General features: G+C 50.9%; 1 protein-coding gene across 2 annotated transcripts in view; it reads right to left on the bottom strand.

Moving 5' to 3' along the window:
• Window positions 1-2,443: 2,443 nt before the first annotated feature.
• Slco2a1 (solute carrier organic anion transporter family member 2A1) overlaps window positions 2,444-23,611 on the bottom strand; it is an 84,974-nt gene continuing 63,806 nt past the window's right edge. For both annotated transcript variants that reach the window (XM_046431658.1, XM_046431659.2), the window contains exons 5-15: window positions 21,174-21,401; window positions 20,424-20,522; window positions 18,162-18,298; window positions 16,550-16,628; window positions 16,013-16,177; window positions 15,208-15,397; window positions 13,408-13,573; window positions 11,247-11,410; window positions 7,792-7,856; window positions 5,189-5,312; window positions 2,444-4,490 (exon numbers count right to left, since the gene is read on the bottom strand). In XM_046431658.1, coding sequence (XP_046287614.1) covers window positions 4,370-4,490; window positions 5,189-5,312; window positions 7,792-7,856; window positions 11,247-11,410; window positions 13,408-13,573; window positions 15,208-15,397; window positions 16,013-16,177; window positions 16,550-16,628; window positions 18,162-18,298; window positions 20,424-20,522; window positions 21,174-21,401 — 1,538 coding nt within the window. In that variant the 3' untranslated portion in view covers window positions 2,444-4,369. The remainder of the gene's footprint in view (window positions 4,491-5,188; window positions 5,313-7,791; window positions 7,857-11,246; window positions 11,411-13,407; window positions 13,574-15,207; window positions 15,398-16,012; window positions 16,178-16,549; window positions 16,629-18,161; window positions 18,299-20,423; window positions 20,523-21,173; window positions 21,402-23,611) is intronic.

The following is a 23,611-nucleotide window of genomic DNA, read 5'->3' as shown; positions in this document are numbered from 1 at the left end:
ATTCACTGATGAAAGGGGCCTGTTAAAATGAATGGATGGCTTGGCAAACTGTTCAGACCCATGCACATTTCTTACCGTGATCAAGATGTAGCATGTGCCTAGGGAGGCAGGGACTTCAGCAAGGTGCTGAACTCTGTCGTGTGGCCACACTGCAGGGCTGGGATTGGGGGCAGGGAGTGGATGCACGGGCAGGGTGTGTCATGGGAGAAAGGCTTTCTCTCATTTATGATTTGCCAAGGGCTTGCCCAGGGCCTGTTTACATATTTAATCTCTGATGAAAGGTTATAATGAATCTGGAGCTATTGGCAAGAGATGGACATTTCTCCTAGGTATTTAGTTCCTGTGGTTGTGAAAGAGGAATTTTTCTCCTGAATTTGCAGGATGTCTCTCTCTTTCTCTCTCTCTCTCATGCATATACACAAATGCACAGAGCTACTGCCAACCTCTCTGGGAATCTATAATACAATATTTTAATATCAATCTGATACTAGCTGGATTCAGGCCCCTGCTTCATTATCTCTCCATCTTTGAGAGTGGTTGAAGAAAATCACAATATGGCTTTGTTTCATAAGCAAGAATCTGCTAACCAGTCACCAGATGGGGGTGTTCCCTTGAAGGTCTGCCTGCCTGCAGAGTTCCCAGAGCCTTCTCTTTTCATAACCTTATCCTCTTTGTCCCCTTTCTCCATGACTCTCCCTTAACTCCTTGTGCAGCAGGGCCGAATGGGCCCTATTTAATGAATAGTCATAATGTTCTTGTGCTGCACGAATAGGAAGTAGGTGGTTTCCCCACCTCCGTTTCCTATTGAACAGTGCCCTAGAGATTCCTCCAGCTCCCTCCCATGGGTCAGTGACCTTCAAGGGAAAAAGAGGCAGTTTTTCTTATTTAAGTGCACCCCTCAACTTCAGAATGACTCAGTAGGGGAGATGAGGTTGCAACACGCAGAGAGAGCTGGACAGCTTGGTTTGAGTCTGGCACTGGCAAGCTATTATTTGTGTGAAGTGGGTCACAGTGGTTATGTCCTTGATTATAGATTCCTCATATTTAAATGGGGCCTTAAGACCAGACAGGCTGGTCTCCATCATGAATGAGGCTACGGTGAGGATCCTCCAGAGAGGGCTTTGGACCAAAGGATAATTGATGAAGATATGACATTTGGTTCTCACTGTATTTTTTCCTCTCTTATTCCAGGAAGTGTCAAAGAAGGACAGAGAAAAAAAGAAGAAGAAGAAGAAGATGCCCCTGTAGACCCTTCCTTTCATCCCTCTTTTGTTCATCCCACGTGCGGCTGGACTATGTAGGGAGCAGACAGATGGAGTGGAACAGGAGAGTGGGGCTTCCTAGGACTGGGCAGGGGAGGGAGAAGTGGGGAGAGGGTCTAGCTGTGGGTGTGCCCAGGGAGTGACCCTAGCCCTGGGTCAGCTTCTGCAGGGTTTCCAGACTCAGTGGAGAAGCAGGACCATGAGGAGGCCTCAGACTGGGAAGGAACCAAAGACCTACAGTGGCCTTCTTAAATACCTAGGACCTTGGGATGGCTCTGGGAGCTAGTCCCAAGCATAGTTGATATTGAACTTCCAGCCAGTCAGCAGGATGGGGGTTGGACATCCGGCTCAACTGATTTAAAGAGATAATTATAACAAGCTTGTGGACAGAGAGTCCCTCTCTCAGGACTGATAGGAGCCTGATCTAAATTTGAGCTCTTTTTTAGGCCTGCTTGTTCCTAGTTGCAGCCATCTAGGAAATGGGACTCCCTGGTGTCCCTTCACCCTGTCATCCTTCACACATACTTAAATTTACCAAAGGCCTATCCGACTATACGTTTTTCAGTGGACAAGACTCAGATGCACTGGTGATCCCAGACACGGGGTTTGAGGACCACCCACGTTGGCCTTGTGAGAGAGGCCAGTGAAAGTGCCATTGATGGGTCCCCCAGAGAACCACAGAAATAGTCTCTCAGGCTGTGTGGAGGGTGTTCAGGACCCACATTTTAACAACACCCTCTATAAGCGTCTTACACCCAAGGAATTTTTTTGTTAAGTTTTGGTCTAGGAGTAAAATGAAAGTGATACCATTATATTTTCTGCTAGCATTTGAGAGGAAAGATTTGCTGGGCAGTAGGAAGTGATCAGTTGTGATTATAATATTAATTCTGTCCTGTGTCACAGACATAGCTGTTCATGTCCAACCCCACTTCTGGGGCTAAACTCAAGGGCAGGTTTGGCCTCTCCAGGGCCTGGTACCACTGACCTTTAACAGTTTTCTGCAGAACTTCAATGGTACCTGCTCAGGACCAACTGACAGGTTGAGAACAGCAGGACCTTCAATGCCACTGGCCATGGGTTCAGAGGGCCCAGGCATGGATACTTCCTCTGTCTAGAAGGTGCAGGTTCTGTCTGTTCTCGGATAGATGTATGTGACAGCACAAATTCATGACCAAGTTACATCACTAGTAAAATTATAATATATTCATAGCAATATAATAGAATAAAGGATTAGGAGGGCAACCAATCTTCTAGAACCTGAAGGTTGACATTCATTGTTCATGAGCTCAGGTGAAGGCAGCACCTTGGGAATTTGGTTAAATTGTAGCGAGAAAGACCAGGGTTAGTTGGAGGAAACCGTTTTTCCAAGCAGAATCATTGCAAATGCTGAAACTGGCCCCTGAGGTTGCCTGGAGCCTCCTTTCCTGAGTGAGATCTGTGGAAATAAGGCTGGTGGCATTGGAAAGAGGGCTGTCTGTTATAGTGGCTCCCAGAAGACTTGAGTCTCACAGCAGTTGGGCCACTGACACAAACTGCTGACATGAGACCTTTCCAAAGGTGGCCTCCACTATGCTGCTGGAAGGGGGGTCTTGCAAGAGGAGCAGCACCAAAGGTCATGCATGGCAATGACCAATGCCCAGCTGCTCCAGGGGACACAGTGAGCCAGGTCTCCGTCACACAAAGGACAAGGTGCAGAGTCAGTCTGGAGGGGCCGTGGATGGCACCAATGGTCAGGTCAGTATCCTTCTTACTGATCTTGGGTACCTGCTGTTCTTGACAAGCATGTGTGTCCCCTACATGCATTGTCCACACTGCCCATGAAGCACACACTCTGGGAGGAGGTCCTGGTGTACATGGAGGGAGGTGAGGTAAGATCTGAGGGAAGCTCCCTGGAGAACCATGTACTGGCACTGCCCAGCACAACGTCGGTCTCCAATAAATAGAGTAATCGATGAAGGCCTCCTCCGTTGGCCTCTACCTCTGACCTCCATCACGTAGCAGCAGCATCTCCCAGCCCAGGCCCACAGAGGGCGCTTGCTCCTCTGGAGTTAGTGAGAAGAGGCTGAGAGGATGTGGAGGATTATAAGCAGGTCTGAAAGTCAACCTTGCCTGCTTCGGTTTTGTGCCTGCAGCTTGCCATTCAGGTGGGGTGACAGTTGACATCCACTCTGCTGCCATCTCAGAGTGTCTCTCTCCACTCCTCGGCCACGGGCTGAAGTCCAGATGGGGAAGTCCATGTGAAATCACTTCTTCTCCTCCCAGGCAAGTGTAGGGAGGGCCTTCCTGTTACTCTGAGATGAGGGGAATCTCGTCCCCACTCTGAGATTGAGACCATGACATTTCAGGCCTTCAGCGTGTGTGGCTTTCTTTGCTTGAAATGTAACCCCAGAAAGACAGAGATAAACACATGCAGGTCCAGGGACACAAAGGGTTCAATGTGAGAAGCATTGGGAGGACCCATCCTCAAAGCATCTTCTGCCTGCTCTGGTGCCAGAGTGCGGGCACTGGAGAGGGATTGTGCTTCCCAACATGGCAGCCTCCAAAATGGCCTTTGTGGCAGGAAGTGAGGATAAAGGGAGCCAGCCCCTTCTTGTTCTATAATATGCTGAATACAAATGTGGAGGAGGTTATAGCTTCTCCCTCCCCTAGCCTAACTCGGGTTATTAATAACTCAGCCACTCTCTCCTTCCTTCCATTCTGCTTCTCTGTGGGGTGTGGGCAGTCAGAGGAGAGTCAGACTACTTAGGCACACCCCACCCTCAGGGCTGGTGAGGGGCAGGGACTGCCTAAGTGGGCATCCTTGTTGGAGGACCTATTGCTAAGGAGAACCTGGGCATGTGGGGGCTCCTTCCAGGGAACCAGAGGGAGAATGGATCCTCCATCTCTGTGCCTACCTGGTGATCCTACCCAGCCCAGGTATATATGTCAACTCTTAGAAGCCATGGGAGAGGCTTTGGGAGGAGGAGACAGGGAAGGCAAATAGTGGCTGGTGTTTTCTTTCTTATTTAAAAAACAAAAAGGCAAAGATATGTTAACATTAGTAAAGGCAGGTAGGGGTGGAGGAGGCAGGGTCCACTCTGGAAGAGGGCGGTGGTCCGGGCCGAAAGTCAGACAAGGCCCGCAGCCTTCTCCTGCACATTGTACTCCCTGTTCTTCTTTACCCTCCAGCTGATGAAGAAGAGCAGCAGCGTGCCCAGCGCCTTGTAGCCCACCTGCAGGCCCAGGTAGCTGTGGGACAGGAGGAGACAGGAGTAGTGAGGGAGAGGGCCACCCAGAAAAGGAGCATCATTCTCATAGTGGCTCAGGGAATGTGTCAGTACCACCCAGGGCCGCGGGGACAGGGGCATCACTTTCCTTATTCTTTTGATCTGAAAGGACATACACCTCCCAGGAGGTAGGAAGGGAGTAGATATGGGACTCCAGTGATCCTCAGTCCACTGGAGCCCCCAGAGGGTGACACTGCCATGCCAGCCAATCCCAGGGAGTCCTCCTCCCAGCAGTCAAAAGGAGAGGGCATCTTCTCACTACCTTTTGCTCTGCCCCTCTCACAGAGTTTCCAGGTAAGGTAGCTGACCACACTGCAGCTGGGCTGGGCTTATTGGAACCCACCACCCCGGATCTCTGCTAGGAGTTTCTCTCCCTTTCCATAGCCACAGTCTCTCCCTTTAACCAACTTCTTTCTATTACTACCTGCCCCTCCCTACCCCTCAAGGGCCTGTGGGGTCAGCATACTAGGGGACTATGGTTTCCACAGCTCCCTACAGGCCCTGAAATGCCTGTCACAGTGACCCTGTTCCCTTTCTATGGCAGGACCTACAGAGTGGCCCCTCAGAAGCCTGACAAGCCCCCAGCACAGTCGCCAGACCAATGACCATTCTTTGCTCTTTGCCTAGCCTTCTGGATGCACACGCAGGCAGGGCCCTCACCTGTCCCGGAGAGCGTCATTGTCATAGTAGACACAGGCCCCTCGCCTCCCTGAGCACTGGTAGTTCCACCGGATGCAGGAGTAGTCAATGGTGAGGCCATAGAGGGCTGGAGACGGCAGCCAGGCTGGCAGCAGCGGGGAGGAGAGTTCAGAGAGCCCAGGTCAGGTGGAGCCACAAGCAGAGGTGCCAGCAGGGTGGGGCGCTAAGCCCACTTCAAGGTTCACACAGGTGAACAGCTCTGCCTGCCCCACCCATGGGGACCACAGTGGCTTTGAAAAGCAGAATAGCTATCAGCGAAGCCTGAATTTCTCTTTCACCAGAAGGCTTAGGAGATAAGAGGAACCCAGGCCATCCTTTCTGGGCAAAATGAATCATAGGGTCACCTTGATGCCAGCTCAGACATACAACATGTTCTCATGCCCGAGGTTGGCCCTAGGTAAAGACGTGGACTCCCCAGGTCCTCACATAGTCTCATGAAATAAGGGAAGGTGAGCTTGGTCAGTTCACTGTTCCAGGACCAAAGGGGCTCAGGACTGGACTCTTGAATCCCTGTTTACCAAGGTTCAAATCCCATGTTCTTTCTCCATGACTTTACATTGTCCTATTGGGTCAGACAGGGTCCCTGGAAGACCTGCCACACCACGTCCCCAGCAGCTGCATGGCAGCACCTTGTGCAGCAGACACTGTGTCTTACTGCTGTGCCTTTTGGTGTTGAGCATTTTGGATGCCCACCCTCACCCCACCCCCACTCTGTACCATTAGGTCAAATGCAAGCAGCCACTGGCCTGGGAGGGGAAAGAAAGAGGTGGTATGTACTTGGGGCCCCACCCATGAGTGGGAAACTTCTAGAAGTGATCTCTCTAATTAGAACCTGCTCACTACCCAGTCTCCAGGGAAACAGGGAGAGAGAATCTGCCCCCAAAGATTGACCTCCAGCGATCCTTTCCTAAATAGAAATGAAATCCCGAAAAAATGTTCAAACAAATCCCAGTGGGTAATTATAAACCTACTGCAGTTTACAAATAGGGAGTCTTTTGGTCTATCCCAGAGTGGAACTATATTCTCCAGCGATGAATGGAATCTCTCCTGGTCTGGGTTTGCTAACCATGGCTCTGTATCGAGTTTTCTGAGCTCAGATGGAAAAACTAAAGCAGCAAAGGCTTTGAGCAGTGGGAGAGAGTGGTCATTTTTCTTTTCTTGCTTGGTGGTATACTGGAGATTGAATCCAGAGGGGCTCAACCATTGAGCCATGTCCCCAGTCCTTTTTATTCATTTTTTAAATTTTGAGATACCATCTCACTAAGTTGCCCAGGCTGACCTCAAAATTTGCCATCTTCCTGCCTCAGCCTCTGTAATCACTGGGATTATAGGCATAGATCACTGTACCCAGCAAGAGAAGCTATTTTAAAGGTCACTGAAAGAATCAGGGCAGGGCTCATAGGAGCCCGTCCCAGCAGCTGATTGGCTGGAAGGAATCAAGGTCTCCCTCCCAGCAGAGACCATAGAGCCTTGGCCAGGAGGACAGGGCACCCTGTGTCTTGCGTCTTTATAATACAGGTCACAGGGCCTGGAGGGACTCCACAAGGACAAGAGGAACCAGTGGTATGAGACATGAGGTCAAGAAATCCCACTGAAAAGGCTGGTTCATTTCTCATCAGTATCTCCAGCTGGGCTGGATTCCTGCAAAGGCTCCTGCTCAGCCCACCCCAAAAAGGACACGGCCAATGCCCAGTGGCGGCCACTGCAGGGTGAGGTCTGGACCTGGCCCCCAGGGCTAACATGCAGAGGGGACTGCACAGTGTCACACCTTGATAGCAATGAAGTCTCCCTCTTTGGAATCTCCACGTTCCCCCCTGCAGTTTCCACCCACCGGGTCCTTAATAGATACAGCCTCAGTTGAAGGGACCCTCAGTCCCTTTCCTTCTATTTACCTGTATCTCCAGGGTCCCACTTGTGTGCCTTGTGTTAATCTAGTGCATGGATGTGTCAAAAAGGGGCAGCCCAGTGTGAGCAGTCCAGGAAAGAATCTCACTTGGGGAGAGTTGAGTACCCCCGCTCCCTGTGGGCAGCTTGCCCTCCCTGTAGGGCACTGTTGATCACTTGTACACAGCTGGATTCCTCCAGGGGGCTCTGGGGCTGTTGGACAGGCAGGGTTCACAGGCAAAAGACCCCGCACAGAAGAAACATTGGCTGAACAGAAGTAGGAGGAGGGACTTTTTAAAATGGGAAGAAAGCCAGGGCTGGGTTCAGCTGCTGTTTGATGAAGGGCAGGAATGTAAGGTTTTTGTTCCTACGACAAATTTTTGGAGAAAGGTTTAAAAATACCTGCTGTTAACTCTCCAGGAGGTATTCTCAGCTGTGTCAATTTTTCCTTTTTCTTATATAATTTGGTTTGGAATTCATGCCATGGATGGAATCTTTCCTAACCTCAAGCAATCAGGGGAATGTCCATGTGGGGTTTGGCCATCTGCTGTTAATTATGCACAGTTTCTGTGTGCACTGGAGATGAGATGGGCTACCCCCAATCCTTCTCCACTCCCCATAACCCCTGAAAGCCCACAGTCCAGGTCCACTACTCAGAAAGGGGGCTCTAAGATACTCACCCAGCAAGCGCATCAGCAAGAACTGTACCCCGATGGCAAATGACTTTTCTTCCTGGTTCACCACACTGAAAAGGCAGACAGGAGATTAGTAGTGCAAAGATTCGGGGCCGCACCATGCCCCGGTCAGAGGCGCAATTATCCTCAGAGTGGGTCCAAAGCTGCCCTCATGTGGCCCGAGAAGCCATCTGGCCAACTGGATTCACCTGGGCTGAATGTCCTGCTGTTATACTGGTGGTTCTCAGAGCATATCCCTAGATCAGCACTTGCTAGAAATGCAGGTTCTTTGGCTCCAGGGCTAGTGCATGGATATGCCCAGAAGAGACAGAGACTTGGGGGAAGGGGAGAGAGATCTGTGCTTTCACAAATCCTCCAAGAGATTCCAATGCAAGCTCACATCTGAGAATCGCTGGTCTAGGTGATTTTCAGGGATGCCCGCTTTAAGAGGATGGGAGCAGGAGAGACTAGGAGGGAAGAATTGGTGGCGGAGGATTTTACGGCAGCAGGTCTGAACAACTCCCAGAGAGTGTCTGATACCAGGAAAAGACAGCCCTGGTATAATCAGGGCCCCTGGGCTGTTGGCTACTGTGCACAACTGAAAGAATTCTTTACCCCAGGCCAGCTTTGTGGGCGTGCGGCCTGCACTGCAGCACAGGAGTGCTCCACCCTCAGAGAGGCCCCTGCTTGTTCTAATGGTCGGCTGTGGCTGTCCTTAAATTACATTTTCACTTGCACTAGGTCCTGCAAATTAGATAGCTAGCCCTGTTCCCACCTGACTCCTTCCAGAGGGAAAGTGCATTTGGCTGAAGGAGGTTCAGAAAGAGGGTGGGTGGCCCTGCCATCCCAGTGGGGGGATGGAGCAGAGAGGAGCAGGACCTGGCCTCTGAGGCACCCGTCGACGGCTTGGGTTCTCTATGCGGTCAGTGCACACTCCTGGAGGGTGCTTGTTGGGAGAAAAGCATGGAGGGCTGAGGACATAGTGAGGAAGGGAATCTGCAAGGAATCCCACATCCCTCTACAGTTTGTTTTGATCCCACTACCAACGTTCTCCTAGCAAAGGGAAAGGGACCTCATTCCAGACCCCTGGAGGGATGGCCCAGGGAGGGGATACTTATTGGGGTATAGGCAGGAGAAAGAGGCACCATTGGGGATCCCCTCAATGGAAAATACCTCAAACCCTGATCTAATTTATGCTCCCTTTAGCCTATAGAGCCCTAAATGGCCCAGTCCATAAGAGAGGCACCCTCTTGATCTTTGTCCCTACCCTGGCCAGACTCTCTCAGATTCTTAACTTATGAGACTTGGGAACCCCAGTTTGACTTTTGATTGAGATCCTGATGTCCCCCCTCTTACTCCTGCCCCATCTGGCCCTGAATCAGTGCTGGCTTTCTGACCACTCTTTCCTTCCACATTTCCCCCCAGCCTCTTTTCACATGCCTGGCTGGGGGCTAGGACTAAGAGAAATAATGCTCGGGGCACCTGTGATCACCTTAAGTCTCACCTTCCTGACAGTAAGTAGCGTCCATTCTGTCTTCCTTCCCGGGGGGGGGGGGATTTATCTTTAAACCATCAGGGGATCCTCAGATCTCCTGTCTAGTTTTACCCTAGACCCTGACCAGGCTTGGAAAGGAGAGATTTTTCTAGAAAAGCTCATCTTGGGGTTGAAATAACGCTCTGTTCTCCATGACTTCCCCATTCCCTGAGGTGTGGGGAAGAAGTCCTCAGGGTGATGATTTGATGGGGATTGTCCTCTCTCCCTTGAACTTGTGAGATTTCCTTACCCCGTCTCTCTCCTCCTCATGGCCCCCTGTAGATTTATCCCAGGGTCGGAGAATCTACTAGGGTCCATCTGACCCAGAGTGCTAGAAGGGACTCCTACTGAAGTGCCTTAGATGAAGGCATCAGTGCTTGGAGCACAGGATGGGGATCAGTAGAGAAGAGGGTGAGAGTGGCGTTGGTGGAAGCAACATGGGCTCTGAGCATCCCTGCATGTCCTTGGTGAGTTTTGCTGAGCATGCGTGGTCCTGGCTGCTCTGATGCTGGGCCATTTCTCAGGGCTGTGATTGCAGTGAGCAAACTTGGGGCATGAGTGAGACTCTAGACCAAAAAACAAGCTGTCTCACTGCTCACGGTGTCAGGGCTGGCTCTCCCAAGCTTCGCATTCCTCAGCTGTGGTAGAAACCCACTGCAGGGAAAGCATCCACCTGAGCCTTTCCCTGTCACCCCCTCCCCCTCAGGATGTGGGGGACAAGGATAACTGACAGAACACCAGGGTCATACTGCCTTCTGTATTGTATGGAAGTCCTTTGTCTCTGATCCAGGAGATTCCGATCTTCTGTCAGCATCTTCAAAATAGCAACCGTGCTAGGAGCTTGTTGGCTGCAAGCTAACTCAATTGGCTAAGTTGTAAACAGGGTAAAAATCTCAGATCTTGACAAGTAGCTGCTTTGCTCTGTCCTTATCTCCTAGTCTTCTGGGGGGAAAGAGGTCCTGGGTACCTAGCTGTTCATAGCAATTATTGCAATTTGCTTCATAGTGATAATTGACCAATGTATAGAAAACCCGATGTTTACAAAGCAACTGACCATAGAATTCTGACACTAACCCTTTGAGGTCAATGTCATTATCCCCATTTCATAAATGAGGAAGCTGAGATTCAGTGAGATTAGACAATAGCCAAGGGCACTCAGCTGGTATGTGGCAGCATAGGGACTTTGACCCTGGCACTGAGAGTCCAAATCCTGTGTTCCTTCCTCTCGGCTTTCAAGGTGGGTGAGAGAGGACAGGAGGGAGGGTACCCTGTGAAGTGGGCAGGGGGTGGGGCAGTGAACTTGGGTGGAGTGAGCGAAGGAATAGGCATTCACTGTATAACCCTCAGAGGCACCTGAAGGCCGTTTTGATGGACACCCCTTCTCCCCCTCCCACCCTGGCCAGCCTTTCCCTTCTGATCTGAAGTCAAGGTCCTAGCTCCTAGCATGCTGGGATTTTCTCAACAGCCCTCACTCTGTCTCTGGAACTTTCCTTAGTTCCTGCTTCGATTTTGTGCCTCCAACTGAATCATTTTCCTTTCTCTCAGTGCTTTTAGGATTTTAAAATAAGTGAACCTACAGTCATTTCCACCACAGGAAGCCAGGCAGCCTGGCTCCCCCTTGAGACTCAACCATTCACCCGCTCTGCCACCCCGGGCCAGTGATTGATGGAGGCACTAAGAGGGCCTGCCTCAGATGGGTGCCATGGGACTGAACAAGGCCATGCAACAGAGAGTCCAGCAGAGAACCTTCCATCACTGCCACGAGTATTATTCCCCCCTATCACAGGAACACCTTGCACATCATCATTCAAAGGACTCTGTGGGGCATCAAAGGAAAGAGAGATGAGAAGTAGGTGACAGGGCGTAAAGGAAAGAGAGATGTGGAAAGACAGAAACCAAGCTCTGGGCCCCAGAAAGCACCACTCACCGCAGAACCATCATGTAGAGGGGGTTGTGGGAGACGCAGGCTATCAGGGCCACAAAGGAGATGAGGAAGATGGTCGGGAGCAGGAAGTGGGCGCAGGGGATCGGGCACGACCCCGTCTTTGCTGAAGCAGATCCCCCCGTCACGCAGCTGCAGTTCAAATAGATCTTGAAGGGCAAGGGAGGACACAGCGGGGAGAGTTACCGTCACGATCTCATCTCCGCGCACTTCAAACATCCGCACCAGCTCTTGCCAGAGAGCCCCTCTGGTTTGAACCCCTCTACCCTCCAGGGAAGAGGTTGAACTGGATTTGGAAGCTGAAGAGGAGACCAAGTAAGGTTCCAAGGTGCCCCAGGGAGTTCCACTTCTCTGGATGTCTGGGCCACAGAAACCATCTTCAGCAAAACCAGCATCTGAGTGTGGGCTGGCCTCCCACAGTTACACTCACATTCAGATGCCCAAGATCCACCACCAGGCAAGGACCACGCAGCTTGGAGCCAGAGGCCTGGGAAGGCTCTTCTCTGGACAGGGCCACCCCAGGCCCAGCTGTGCTGATTGTGCAGCTACTGCTTTTGCTGTTTGTGTGTTTACCGCAGGGGAAGGTATCAACAGCAGGGAAGTGGGAACACACGGAATCGCCTGAGCTCTGCATCTCTTAGGCCTTTGCAGAAGCTTCCTGCCTAGTAGGAATTCTCTCTGCCTATAAAGGACTCTAGAAGAGGTCCTCGTCCCAAGTCTGCAAGTCTATAGGGCTCAATCGTGTTACACAACTCAACTTTGGTGGCCACTACTTGTCTGATGGTCTTCACCTTCCTTCCTGCAGTGGCTGATGGCCCAACCCCTGACCTTGTGTTACAGCAGTTAAGGGGCCACTATTGGAACTAACGAACTGGTATGCTTTCCCCACCGCACAGCGGAAATGATGTACCCTCTTTACCTTGGCTCCTAGGAAGCTCAGAAATATGTTATATATCATGTTGTAATATTTTTTAAAACGTATGACTTTTTCCTTTATACTTCCCAATATTTTCCTTTAGTATATTTTTAAAATATAGGGTTTTTCCCCCCTTTTAATTTGCTATTTTTCCCCTTGATACTATGCTAATGGATTTTTTTTATCTTGATTGTACTTATGCTGTTATTGGAAACTTTTCAAGATTATTTCTGGAAGTAGATGAGTCAGAGGTAAGTAAATAAAGATAAGGAAACCACAAAAGCCACTGCAGACTCCTCCAAGTTGAAGGCAGGTGAGGGAGCATCTTGTCCAAGCCCCTTGTCCTCCCTATATCTAAGAACCATGTTCCTTTGCCCATCGAGACAGCTGGGAAGCAGCCTAACTCTGTCCCCCCAGAGGATGGTAAGCGGGGGCCTGCCAGGCCCATGCCCTCCACAGAGGCTAAAGGGAGCAGGCCCACTCCTTTCCTTAGGAATCCTTTTGTAACAGTGGAGACTTCCATTGCTCTTAAGAGAAAGAACATCTAAGTGCTAAGCCTGACCTGCCCAACTCTGGCTCTTCCTGCTCCCTGGCCCAGCTGGGCATGACACTCCCCTGCCCTTTCTCTGCCCCTAACTGCCCAACCTGTCCAGTGCATTCACGCCTGGGGCCATTTTGCACCTGCTGTTTCCCCTACCTGCAATGCTCCCATGATTCCCAGGTTTTCATAGGTTCTCTTTTGCTGCCTACTCAGTTTTAACCAATGCCACCTTCTTAGGGAAGTCCCCAGGCACCCTCTGACCCACTAAGTCTCTCCTCGGCATGAGTTATTGTCTAAAACTCTCTTGTGTCTTTATGGAACAGATGCAAAGTCCAGGAGGGCAGGGACCTTGTCTTCAGTACCTGTGGCTGTGCCCAGAGTCCACTATTTGTTGAATAATGACACAAATGACTTAAGTTGGTTTGCTATTAGCTGATCCTGAAAGGCCCGGAGCTACAGTGCTGAGTGACCTTGTTGGACCTGGGTCTATCTTTAGCTGACTTTTAGGTTGTCGGCATCTGGTCATGACCTCTAGGACAGGGGAGGAGGAGAGAGGGCTGGCAGGGCCCAGAGAGGCTAGGAGGCTGACAATGAGTCCCAGAGCCCGGGATGGGTCTGCATGGGAACACATTGAGCCCTAAGATCCTGTGGGGGCTGTGCCTGTCCCTGGGGACCCCAGCTGTCCTTACCACTTGCTTGGAGCCTACAGAGCTCATGTTGATGCCGCTGCAGCCGGCATGGCAAGGAGAGATGTATTCAATCCCATTGTCTCCGCAGACAGGATGGAAGATGGAATCCGGGCACGAGCAGTCCCTGCGGCAGGCCAGAGGCTGCGGACGTATAGAACTTGATGTGCTGCCAGCAAAACAGGAAACGAGGAATCAAACAAAGAAAGACCAAAGGGAAAAAAAAAGAAAAGAACAACTCTACACTCCAGCCCAATGTGAGTTCCTGGCCTGCTTAGTGTGCCTGTGCGTCTCTGTTTGTCTTGGGTCAGTGCCACCCTGGGATCTGAATTATACCTATGGGAGCCAAAAGTGAATCTGCCACTGTTGGAGGGGTCACGACATCTCCATTTCTTCTGACATTTGGAGCCCAAACCCACAATTACACAGTTGGAGAGGTCTGGTCAGCAAACCCCCTACAGTAGGAGTCAAAATAACCAAGGAGCTAAGACTCGGAGGAGAGAAACAGCAGCTGTAAGAGGAACATCGCAGGCAGCTTTTGCTCTCCTCCTCTTCCAGCTGGATTCGGGCTGACGGCAGTGACTGGGACCCTTGGAGGTAACTGGGGCTCTTGTCGGCTGCCTGTTCTCTGGGTCAACCTGGGCATTGCTCAGGTCTCTGCATCCCCTGAACTCCAATCAGGGGGCTCTCACAGTCTGATCTTATGTTCCCGTCCTGACTCGGGTCTGGTATTCATGATCTTCTTTGGGGAGGGTTGAAAAACTGCAGTCCAGAGCTTCATTAAAATAATAATACTAATGATAGTTACAGTTTAGGAGGCATCTCTCAAGTGCCGGGCGCAGTGCCCGGGTGCTTTTCATGTAGTCATGACAGTCAATCTACCATTAACGGCTCACCTTTGATGACGGATGAAGAAACTGAAGCTGAGATAAGTAACTTCCCCCAACTAGGAAAGGGCACCATGAGTGGCTTTCAGGCCAGTCTGATGGCAAAGCCATGTGCTAACCTTCCAGTGAAAATCCCCAAGGGGCTCAAAGGTTTCTGGGCTTCTCTCCACCCACCGTCAGCCTGCAGAAAAGAACTTCATTGCACACCCAGAGCCACCCTCCCATCCCTTATGGGGCTCTCCTTCCCCTACCAAAGACAAGAGGTAATTTCAAAGGGAAAGTGGAAACACCGCAGCTGAAAGGTTTAGCATCTTCAAATCTTGCAAAATCCAGAAGAAAAGGCCAGGTGGCGTAGGACAAAACAGACACTCTCCTTGCCTAGCATCCTGCCTCTCCCGGGGCTCTAAAGCCCCTCCCGAACATGAAGCCAGACTCCAAAACTACGACCCATATTGCTTTACAAAAACTGACAGATATGCCTCTCCTGCCCTCCTCCTCACCTGTCCTGATTTTTCAAGTGTGCCATCTCTTTTATCGTTCTTCTCCAGATCTTTTCAAATCTCCTCTTATCTTTCTTCAGCTGTTCAATGAGACTCTGTAATTCTGATGCTAAAGATAGCTTACTTCCTGGTTCCTGGGGCTCAGGTTGGTCCTGAAACCAAACTAATTAGTTTTGGGCGCTTCTTAAAAAGCAGAACCCTAACCCTGACTGCTGGTGGCCCACTAGGACCCTTTGATCATGTCTCATAGTGGAACGTGTATTTATGGCCTGATTTTCTAAGTTCCCGTGTGAGAGATCAAATCAAAAGTGAACAGGAGAGAGGACCGAAGAGGGAGCAGAAAAGAAGCCCTACGACAGTCAGATTCAGGCCCTGGCTTCAGCAAAGGATATCTCTGCACACTTTATTCCTCTTACCTAGGGGGGTAGACCTCGGCCACAGTGGGGGTGGAGCATCCCATGAAGAAGAGAGGGGCACAGAGGATCATGGAGATGGTGATGATGGTGGCAGCCACACGGGGGATGGTTTGCAGAGAGAAAACAAAACGCTTCATGAGGATTCCTCCAAACAGCATCCCTAAGGCGGCCGCGGGGAGGTTTACGGCACCTGCAGGGGAGAGACAGAGCTGGTCTGTGTGCTGGGCCTGGGAGCTCTGAGCTGGACCCCCAGGAAGGGAGCATGGCTTCAGGATGAAACACTGGACATGTTAAATTACCATAGTAATTGCTGACATTAAGCACTTCTTGTTTGCCAGGCATATCTAGAGAGTTATCTTCACTAAAGCATTATCCTGCCTGTGCCAAAAATAAAGTGCCACCTTTGAAACCCAAGGGATGTGCATTTATTAAGCGCCTTTCACTACCTGTGAAGGAAAAAAACCAGGAGGCGCCGTATCTGCCTCCACTGCCAAGTCCATCTTCTCTCTCTCTCTCTCTCTCTCTCTCTCTCTCTCTCTCTCTCCTGTCCCTGATGATGTCAGCTGGGAGGCTGTCAGACTTCCAGCCCCTGAACAGGGAGGAAGGCAGCCCCCAGCCTTCACCCACTCCTGACTGGAATAATGAGAGTCCCAGAAACCTGCCAAGAACATTCTAGATTGCCAACCAGGAAAAATGTCCTTAAAATGCTTTCTCCTGGGCAAGTCCTCCTGTCTCCTGTCTGTGTCCGGTCTGGTCTCTCCCTCAGCCAGAGCGGCCCCAGGCCTGCAGCCCCCTCTGGACTAACCAATGAGAAAGTTGGCATAGGCCGCGGAAGCGCCATACTGCTTCTCCAGGAACTTGTTGAGGAACGTGGAAAGTCCGGCGATGACGGAGGAGAAGGTGCACTGGGCCAGGACCACGAGCATGAAGAGTGGGTTCATCAGGAGCCTCATGAAGATGCGGGGGAACCCTGCAAGCAGACTGCTGTCAGGGCCCAGGCGACCTCGAGACCAGCCAACCATCCTGCTCTGAGGAACCAAGAGTGCAGGACCAGTCTAGGGCCACACAGCCACGGGGGCTCCCACAGGACATGCTCTAGGGCTAAAACCAGGCTGTGTCTAAAAGAAATCTGGGATTAACACGGAAAACTGTCTCCTCCCACGACTGCCACCTCCACATGCAGGGAGGAGGGACAGGACGCGGGGGTCAGACTTCACAGTGCAGTACAAACTGCCTCTGCCTACAGACCACCTGCTTTTAATGTCCCTGACAACACACCTGACCACCTCCCCCACAACCACCCAGAGCCAGCCCACCCAGGGCAGGGGGCGTTGTCAGTTACGTTTAATGAAATCCATGAGGGAGCCTCTGGACCTGGCTTCTTCCAACTTCCTCGCCTCATCGACTATGGCAGGAGACCTCTGGAGGCAGCAAAAGGGGTGAGCATTAATGGCCCTTCACAGAGCCCTTGGTCTCAGTGGCTCAAGGCTGGTGTGTGTCTGAGAAAGTATCAGAGCATGTGCCCCTGAAGCAAACACCACTTGTGCTTCAGAGAGCCTGGGGCCTTGACCGCAGTGCATCTGCGCCAAGGTCTCTCCTGATACCTATGGCCACATTATTTCATGTCTAACTTTCCCATGACCGATGCCAAAGGTGTCTTCCTGGGTCCCAGCCCTTGTCTATATGTCATGGCTACACTTCTCCCCTATGCTCAGATTTCAGGGGCTGCCAGCTTGTAGGACACAGGGATCTAGAATGTCCCCTGTTTTCAGATCTCCATCTCGGTCTCCTCTGTGGGGTCCCTGCTTCCTCCTGGGCCCACAGGGCAGTCCTGCTCCAGGCTCTGGCTCTGTCCCTGCACTTTGCCTGCACCTTCTGGGAACCCAACTCCGTGAACTTGCCTCTTCTGAATGCAGCAGCCCCGCCCGAGGCCCCAGTTCCAAACCACTGCACAGATGCCAGGCCCCTGAGTGCTGTCACTATTAGGGTCCTAAAGGTGACAGATGCTCCCATCCACTGCAATGTCTGGCTCCTCACCACTTCCTTCCCAGGTAGGTAGTCTAATTATCTTGAGTATTTTAACGAAGAGGAAGCTTTGGTACAAAGCAACTTGCCCAAGATCAACTGGCCAGTTTATAAGCAGCAGAGTTGTGCTCAAACCCAGATCTGTCTGACCCCCAATCCACCAGGACATGCTGCCAACCTCAGGAATTCTTCCCCAGTCCAAGCCAAGGTCCTCTTCCCCTGCCCCTCTTCCCACAGCTGGGCCCAGATCTCACACGCCTCATTGCCAAACATGGAGCTCCATATCTGGCTCAAAATCTGGGCACAAACACAGTCTTCTTCTTCTCCAACCAGATCTCTGCCGAGTCCTTCTCAGGACCCCTCAAGGAACGTCTAGCTTTGCCCTTGTCCCAGCGCCCTGACCGCCACCACCTGATCCTCAGTGCATTCTCCCTCTCTCACCTGTGCCTCTTCACATCTCCAGATTTCATTCCATCCTGCCTCCACATTGCCACTCAAGTGGTCACCCAGTCACTGAAGTGCCCAGACAAGTTCAGAACAAGTTTTGGGCCCTCAGCCTCACGTCCTCCCCCGAGTCTTCTCTTCCCTGTCCTCTGTTCTCACCCTCCCTGGATTTCTGTCCCCAGCACATCTGACCAGCAGATGCATAGATGGTCACCAGTTTAAGTGAACTCAGTGTTTTCCAGACCTTGGAACTCTCATGATGTTTGAGATGCCAATATGGTAAAGGAACATGAATGACGAGGCTAGACGTCCACCAGTCCCTTCACCCCTCAAAGCCCCTAAGATGCTCTACGTCATTGAACTTTTTCCCGTTTCACCCAGAATTTGCTTAGCCCACTGCTGCTTCTCAGCTCTTTTTTCTTTTTCCACACCTGCATCTCTTTCTTAAACTCCTATTGGTAGAGCTGTGGCCTCCAACAACTTACCTCTTTTCCTCTGGACATTGTTCGAGGAAAGAAAAAGAAGGGGAAAGAGGTAAGAACCAAGAAGCCTGAAGAAATGAGCAGGCCCAGCCACCAGGCTCCAATCCATCGAGGGTCACCTGGGCTCAAGTTAACTGCAGCTGAAGAGAAACCAAAGAATACAGGTGTTTGTTGAATAAACGCATAAGCTCACCTTACTGGACAAAGAAACTCTATTCAGGGTTTTTTTGTTTTTGTTTTTGTTTTTCCTTTTTATTATTTTTAACTTTTTTCCTCATAGGACAAGCCTGGAGACAGAGCCAGAACCTGGGTCTGGAGATTTCCTTTCCAGGTCATTCTGCTCTTGCCAAAGAACCGAGGACACTGCACATGAAGCTGAACAGCAGAAAAAGCCCAGGCTGAAGGGAACAGTCCCTTCCCCTCACTGGATTTTATTTCCAGCTCATCTGGGGGTGTCTATGAGGTAGGAGTTACATCCATTCACCTCTAACCTATCAGAAAACTGGAGTTTGAGAGGTCGAGTCCCTCGTCCGAGGTTAAAGTCAGTGAGTATCATCTCATGGGTCAATTTCAAACCTAAGTCTTCCTGGTGACCAAGGTGTACAAACCTTAACCATGAACCATCTTAATTTTAACCACTGAACTGTACCACACCCCAGCTTTATTACTCCCTAAATAAAAGAGGCCCCATGATGCTTAGGAGCTAGAGGAAGCAGCCATCCACAGTGTGGCCTGCCTGGCCCCCAAGGGAAAAGCTCCTCCACATCTATAAGCCTGCCATTGTGTTTCTGAAGGAGAAGGTGGCAGAATGGCTCACAGTCACACGACGACAAGCATCCCTGGGCACTGATCTGGGTATGCAGGGAGCTCAGTTGCTGGTCTCTTTGGACAGTCAAGTATCAAGAACCAGCTCAGGAAGGGCCAGCAAAAGGCACAGATGGCTCGATCCAGAGGCACAAAACTCCCCTTGGCTCGCCACTTCCTCTTGATGTACAGGCAGATGACACTGTGGTCTGACAGCCCCCAGGGATAGTCATCTGGGCTCTGGCAGCACGGGTGTGTTTAGCACCTGCCCAGTTCTCTCTGAGATGGACAGGCCTTGCCCTGGGTGAATGGGCACTGATGTTGCAGGGGGGTGTCCTTCCTGCGGGTCTGACTCGATCCTACCTCCCAGTACCTTTGGCGAGTGGGAACTTCCCATACCACCCCCCACCTTGCACTCCCTACTCTTTCTACCCTCTTGGCTCTGATGGGGGGTTTCATCCACCTGGGAAGGCCTTCCTTCTCGTGACTACTGTGCAAATGTCCCACCCACCCACCATGGCTCCATGCAGACATCATCTCCCTAGAAAGCCCTCCCCAGTTGTCTCATGCAGGAGCTCTCTTGCCTTTGAACTTGGAAAGCACTTGGCCCCTCTCTCTTCCACCCTTCCCTGTCTTGCAGAAGGCTCATTGGGGTAGAGCATGCCCACAAAGGCAAGAATCCCTGGCTGGACGCATGCCGAGGCTGGCTTCCTGAGTCCTGGTGTTCATGTCTTTGGACTTTACTTTCTTATTTAAGATATCCGTGACTTAGTCTATACCATTTTTTTTTTTTTAAAATGCAAGCTCACATCTGCTGATCTCTTAATATCTATCAGACTCACTCTAATCTTTAGAAGAACTCTACTACTATTATTGGCCCAATTTTACAGATGAATAAACTGAAGCACAGCAAGGTGGAGTTATTTGCCTAAGATCTCTCAGCTAGGAACAGGTGGAAACAGGATGAGACACAAAACTAGGGCCCACCGGTAAAACACCATGTCACGTTCTTCTGGATGTGTGTCATTATCATAGGAATATCTTGGGCAATTTTTCTTTTTTCCTTCAACAGAGTTCTTATCAAATATTTTGCTTTTAAGCAATAAAGCAACTTCTGAAAATCAAACAACCCGAGAAGTCTTTTTCATGCCACCACCAAGATGGGCAGGTGAGGTGATAACAGGTGGGGTCCTGCCGTGGGGTTCAAGGTTTCCTACTTGAGTGCAAAAAGTGTGTTTGCTTTGGCAGCTCGTTACCCACAAGATCTGGCAGGGGCCCTGGTGAGCACAGGAACAGGCTCTGCTCCTGGCTGTCAGAGGGACTTCAGGAGTGGGGGAGTGGAGTGTGAGGTGGCCATGAGCAACTGAGGTGAAGCCTCATTCCCTTCCCTGATTGATGGGAGGCTGATGGGATGCTCCATGGAACAGGTAATGAGGATGGGTGTCTTCTGCACATGCTTACCTGTATCAACCCTGCCGTAATCCACAAAGATCTGCAGCATGACCGAGCCCAGCAGGTACCCGAAAGCCGGTCCAAATACAGCTATGGCAAACAAGATGGCTGGAAATGGAAGCAAAGGAAAAGAGTTTGAGAGGGGCTCAGAGGGTTTGGCAGCCCTAGGCTTCCAAGCCCAGGGGGATACCTGAGATGTCACCATCTGTCCTCTGGACCTAACAAGCCCACACTATCTCCCACTGATAGACCACTCGAGATGCCAAGACACACAGAACCAACTGCCAGAGACCTGCTGTCCTGGAAGGAAAATGGTCTTAGCATTTTAAAAATGACAGCCTGGGTGTGTTGATGGGGGGCGCTCCCTGCAGGTGACAGTGCTGGTCACCCTGGCAGGAGCTTGAGGGGTCTGGAGCCTGTGGGTGTGGTCTGTCTGGTCTGGGTTATGGGTCTCCAGGAGCTCACTGTGGCTTGCTCCAAGGGAAGGATCTGGGCATGCAGAGGGTCACTTGCTATCTGTTTTCTATGTGCTTGTTTGAGGTCAACCTGTCTCTAAGTGGATAGCTCAGAGGACACATGTGCCTGGACTATGCCTGGAGGACTGGACAGTGATAAAGCTGCTGTTGATTCAGGATCGATAGTCTGCACTCATTTGCTGTGTTCTGGCCAAAGTCAGACCTCATTTCAGTCCCAGGACCTTGGCAAGTGCTCCAGCCAGGCCTGATCCTCCCCACAGCCCTCTTCAAGCCCAGGACTCACAGATATACAGGGGTGAGTTGTTGGGTTCTGCAAAGTCATCCACATAGGAGATCCCAAAAGGCTGAATGGGCACCGTCCCGATGCCGGCCAGCAGCTGGGCCATCACCATCAGGCTCCACATGCTGCTGGTCTCCTTCCGAGTGTCCTGCATGGTGCTTTGGCACTTAGTAGGGGGCAGGTCCTGCCAGTGCTTCTGACAGAGATCATGTTGGAAGCTGCTGCTGTTCCCTGTAAGGAGAAGCTCTGGTCACCACAACTGGATCCACCAGCTGACCTCTAATCCTGGCCTTTCTCCCATGACATTGGGGAAGAACCAAACCAGGGCCAGAGGCTGTGCTGGCAGAGAGAACATGGCTCCCAAGAATCACTCTTTCTGTTTAGCTGGCAGAAGGGACTCTAGAGACAAAGGTGAGAGAAAGGTAGAATGTGGGGCCCATTCCAGGAGGAAGAGGCAGCTGCTTCTCAAGGTGTCCATGCTTCCTCCCGGGGTGGTGATGAACAGCTGAGCATGGTCAGTACCCAAAGGGTCACCCACCTGGAAAAGGGGAACCCATGATCAAAGCTCTAGCTTGTTGGCCTGCAGATCTGGGTCCCCAACATTCTCTTCACCAGGACAGAGGTCATTCTGTCCCACAGAAGACAGGGTCCCCTTCAGCCTTGATTGTGTCCCGCCTGGGTCATGACCTCTAGAGCTTTCACTCCTTAATGAGCCCAGCTTCAGGTCATACTGGAGGACCTACTGCCAAAGACATTAAGTGACCTTGCCATACCTAGGCAGAACCCCCAAACCACAGACCTGTGTAAGCTAAAGGGACTGTGAGACCTTCTCGTGCAATTTCTTGTATCATAGGAGGGGAAGCTGAGGCTGCACCAAAGGAGCTAGGCTGCACTTGGGGTCCTTGTGGGAGGGCCTCCGTGTGGCCTGTGGGTACTGTAGTTCCTGTGACTGTGGATCTGGCCAAGCTAGGCAGTGCTTCTATGCCTCTGTTCTTTTTTGGGAGGTGTGGGAGGTACCGGGGTTGAACTCAGGGGCACTCAACCACTGAGCCACACCCCCAGCCCTATTTTGTATTTTATTCAGAGACAGGGTCTCACTGAGTTGCTTAGCACCTTGCCATTGCTGAGGCTGGTTTTGAACTCACAATTCTCCTGTATCAGCCTCCAGAGCCCCTGGGATTACAGGAGTGTATAATTGAGCCCAGTTTATGCCTCTGTTCTTAATTGGGCCCATACTAAGCAATCAATATTGTATCCCCAAGTCCTTGAGAGTTTTGAGGGGCTCCTTTCTACAAGACCCCTTTAATTCCTGCCCTCTTCTGGCCAATGGAAATCACTGACATCATGGATCTGAATAACACTAATGGGATTCAGCTTGGTCTTCATTTGCAGCACTCCCAGAATGGGTGTAGCCCAGATCTGGGAGGGCTTCAAAGTCCCATGGAGAAGATAAGTGAGGGCCACGGACTAGATCTGCTTCCCTATTGGATTCTCCTCAGCTCAGGGCTGTCCCGGATATTGTGACTGGGACTGTGGGGGAGTCTTCCCTCCTTCTCCTCTCCCACATATGCCTCATCCAGCGTGGCCCCACCACTGCCTGTCTCTACCCTGGTATATGAGATGAGACTTGCTTGAAAATTGCTGACCCCGGGGGGCTCCGATAGGGCATTGAGGGCAGTCCCAGGAAAAGCAAAGCTGAGCAGGCCTTCTGTTTTGGTCAAGATCATCTAGACCCTGTACCATCCGTGGGCAGGAAACTGAGCACCCTGGCAAGATGCCAGTCCCCAGACATCGGATAGTGTTCCTCTGTACCTTCCTCCTCCATTGCATTCCCATTATCCCACTTTCCAATGAAGAATTCAAGCAGTGGTCTAACTCCAGGATGAAATAATAGACAGCCTCGTAGACCCAGAGATAGGATATAGCTTATTAACTTGGAAAGACACTACAATATCTGGTTAAGCCCCCAAACTAACTAGTAGTAGTTTGAAGAAGAATATGATCCCTAACTTATAAAACTTGTGTGCACTACCTGAATATGGAGTCAAAACCTTTGGAAGACCATGAGCTCTCTTCTATGTGATGGGATAAATCCATCTGTTTGGTCTGCCTCAGTTTATTTTCTCATTTTTCTTCAATGAACACATGATGATTTTTAAATCAAGCACGCACACACACACACACACACACACACACACTTTAAATTTAAAAAGGTTTTCATAAATGAACATGCTCCAAATTTAACAATGGCTCCCTCATTTCTTGGGTCATTTTCATTGCCCTTCTTCCTGATGTTGGCCCTAGGCCTGCACAGGTGTGGGCTGACTTTCTGCACCCATCCTCCCCACTTGTCACCTCCTCTTCCCTGGGGGAGGGTGAGCCTTTCTCCCCTGGTACAGACTTTACTGTAGAGACTCAAGTTCCAGCACCAGGATTTTTAA

This window comes from Marmota monax, unplaced genomic scaffold (assembly GCF_021218885.2).
Source record: "Marmota monax isolate L192 unplaced genomic scaffold, Marmota_monax_Labrador192_F-V1.1 WCK01_AAM20220418_F8-fsc00022, whole genome shotgun sequence".
Taxonomy (NCBI): Eukaryota; Metazoa; Chordata; class Mammalia; order Rodentia; family Sciuridae; genus Marmota; species Marmota monax.
Note: the sequence above shows the minus strand (reverse complement) of the source record. Positions and strands in the feature narration are given on the sequence as shown.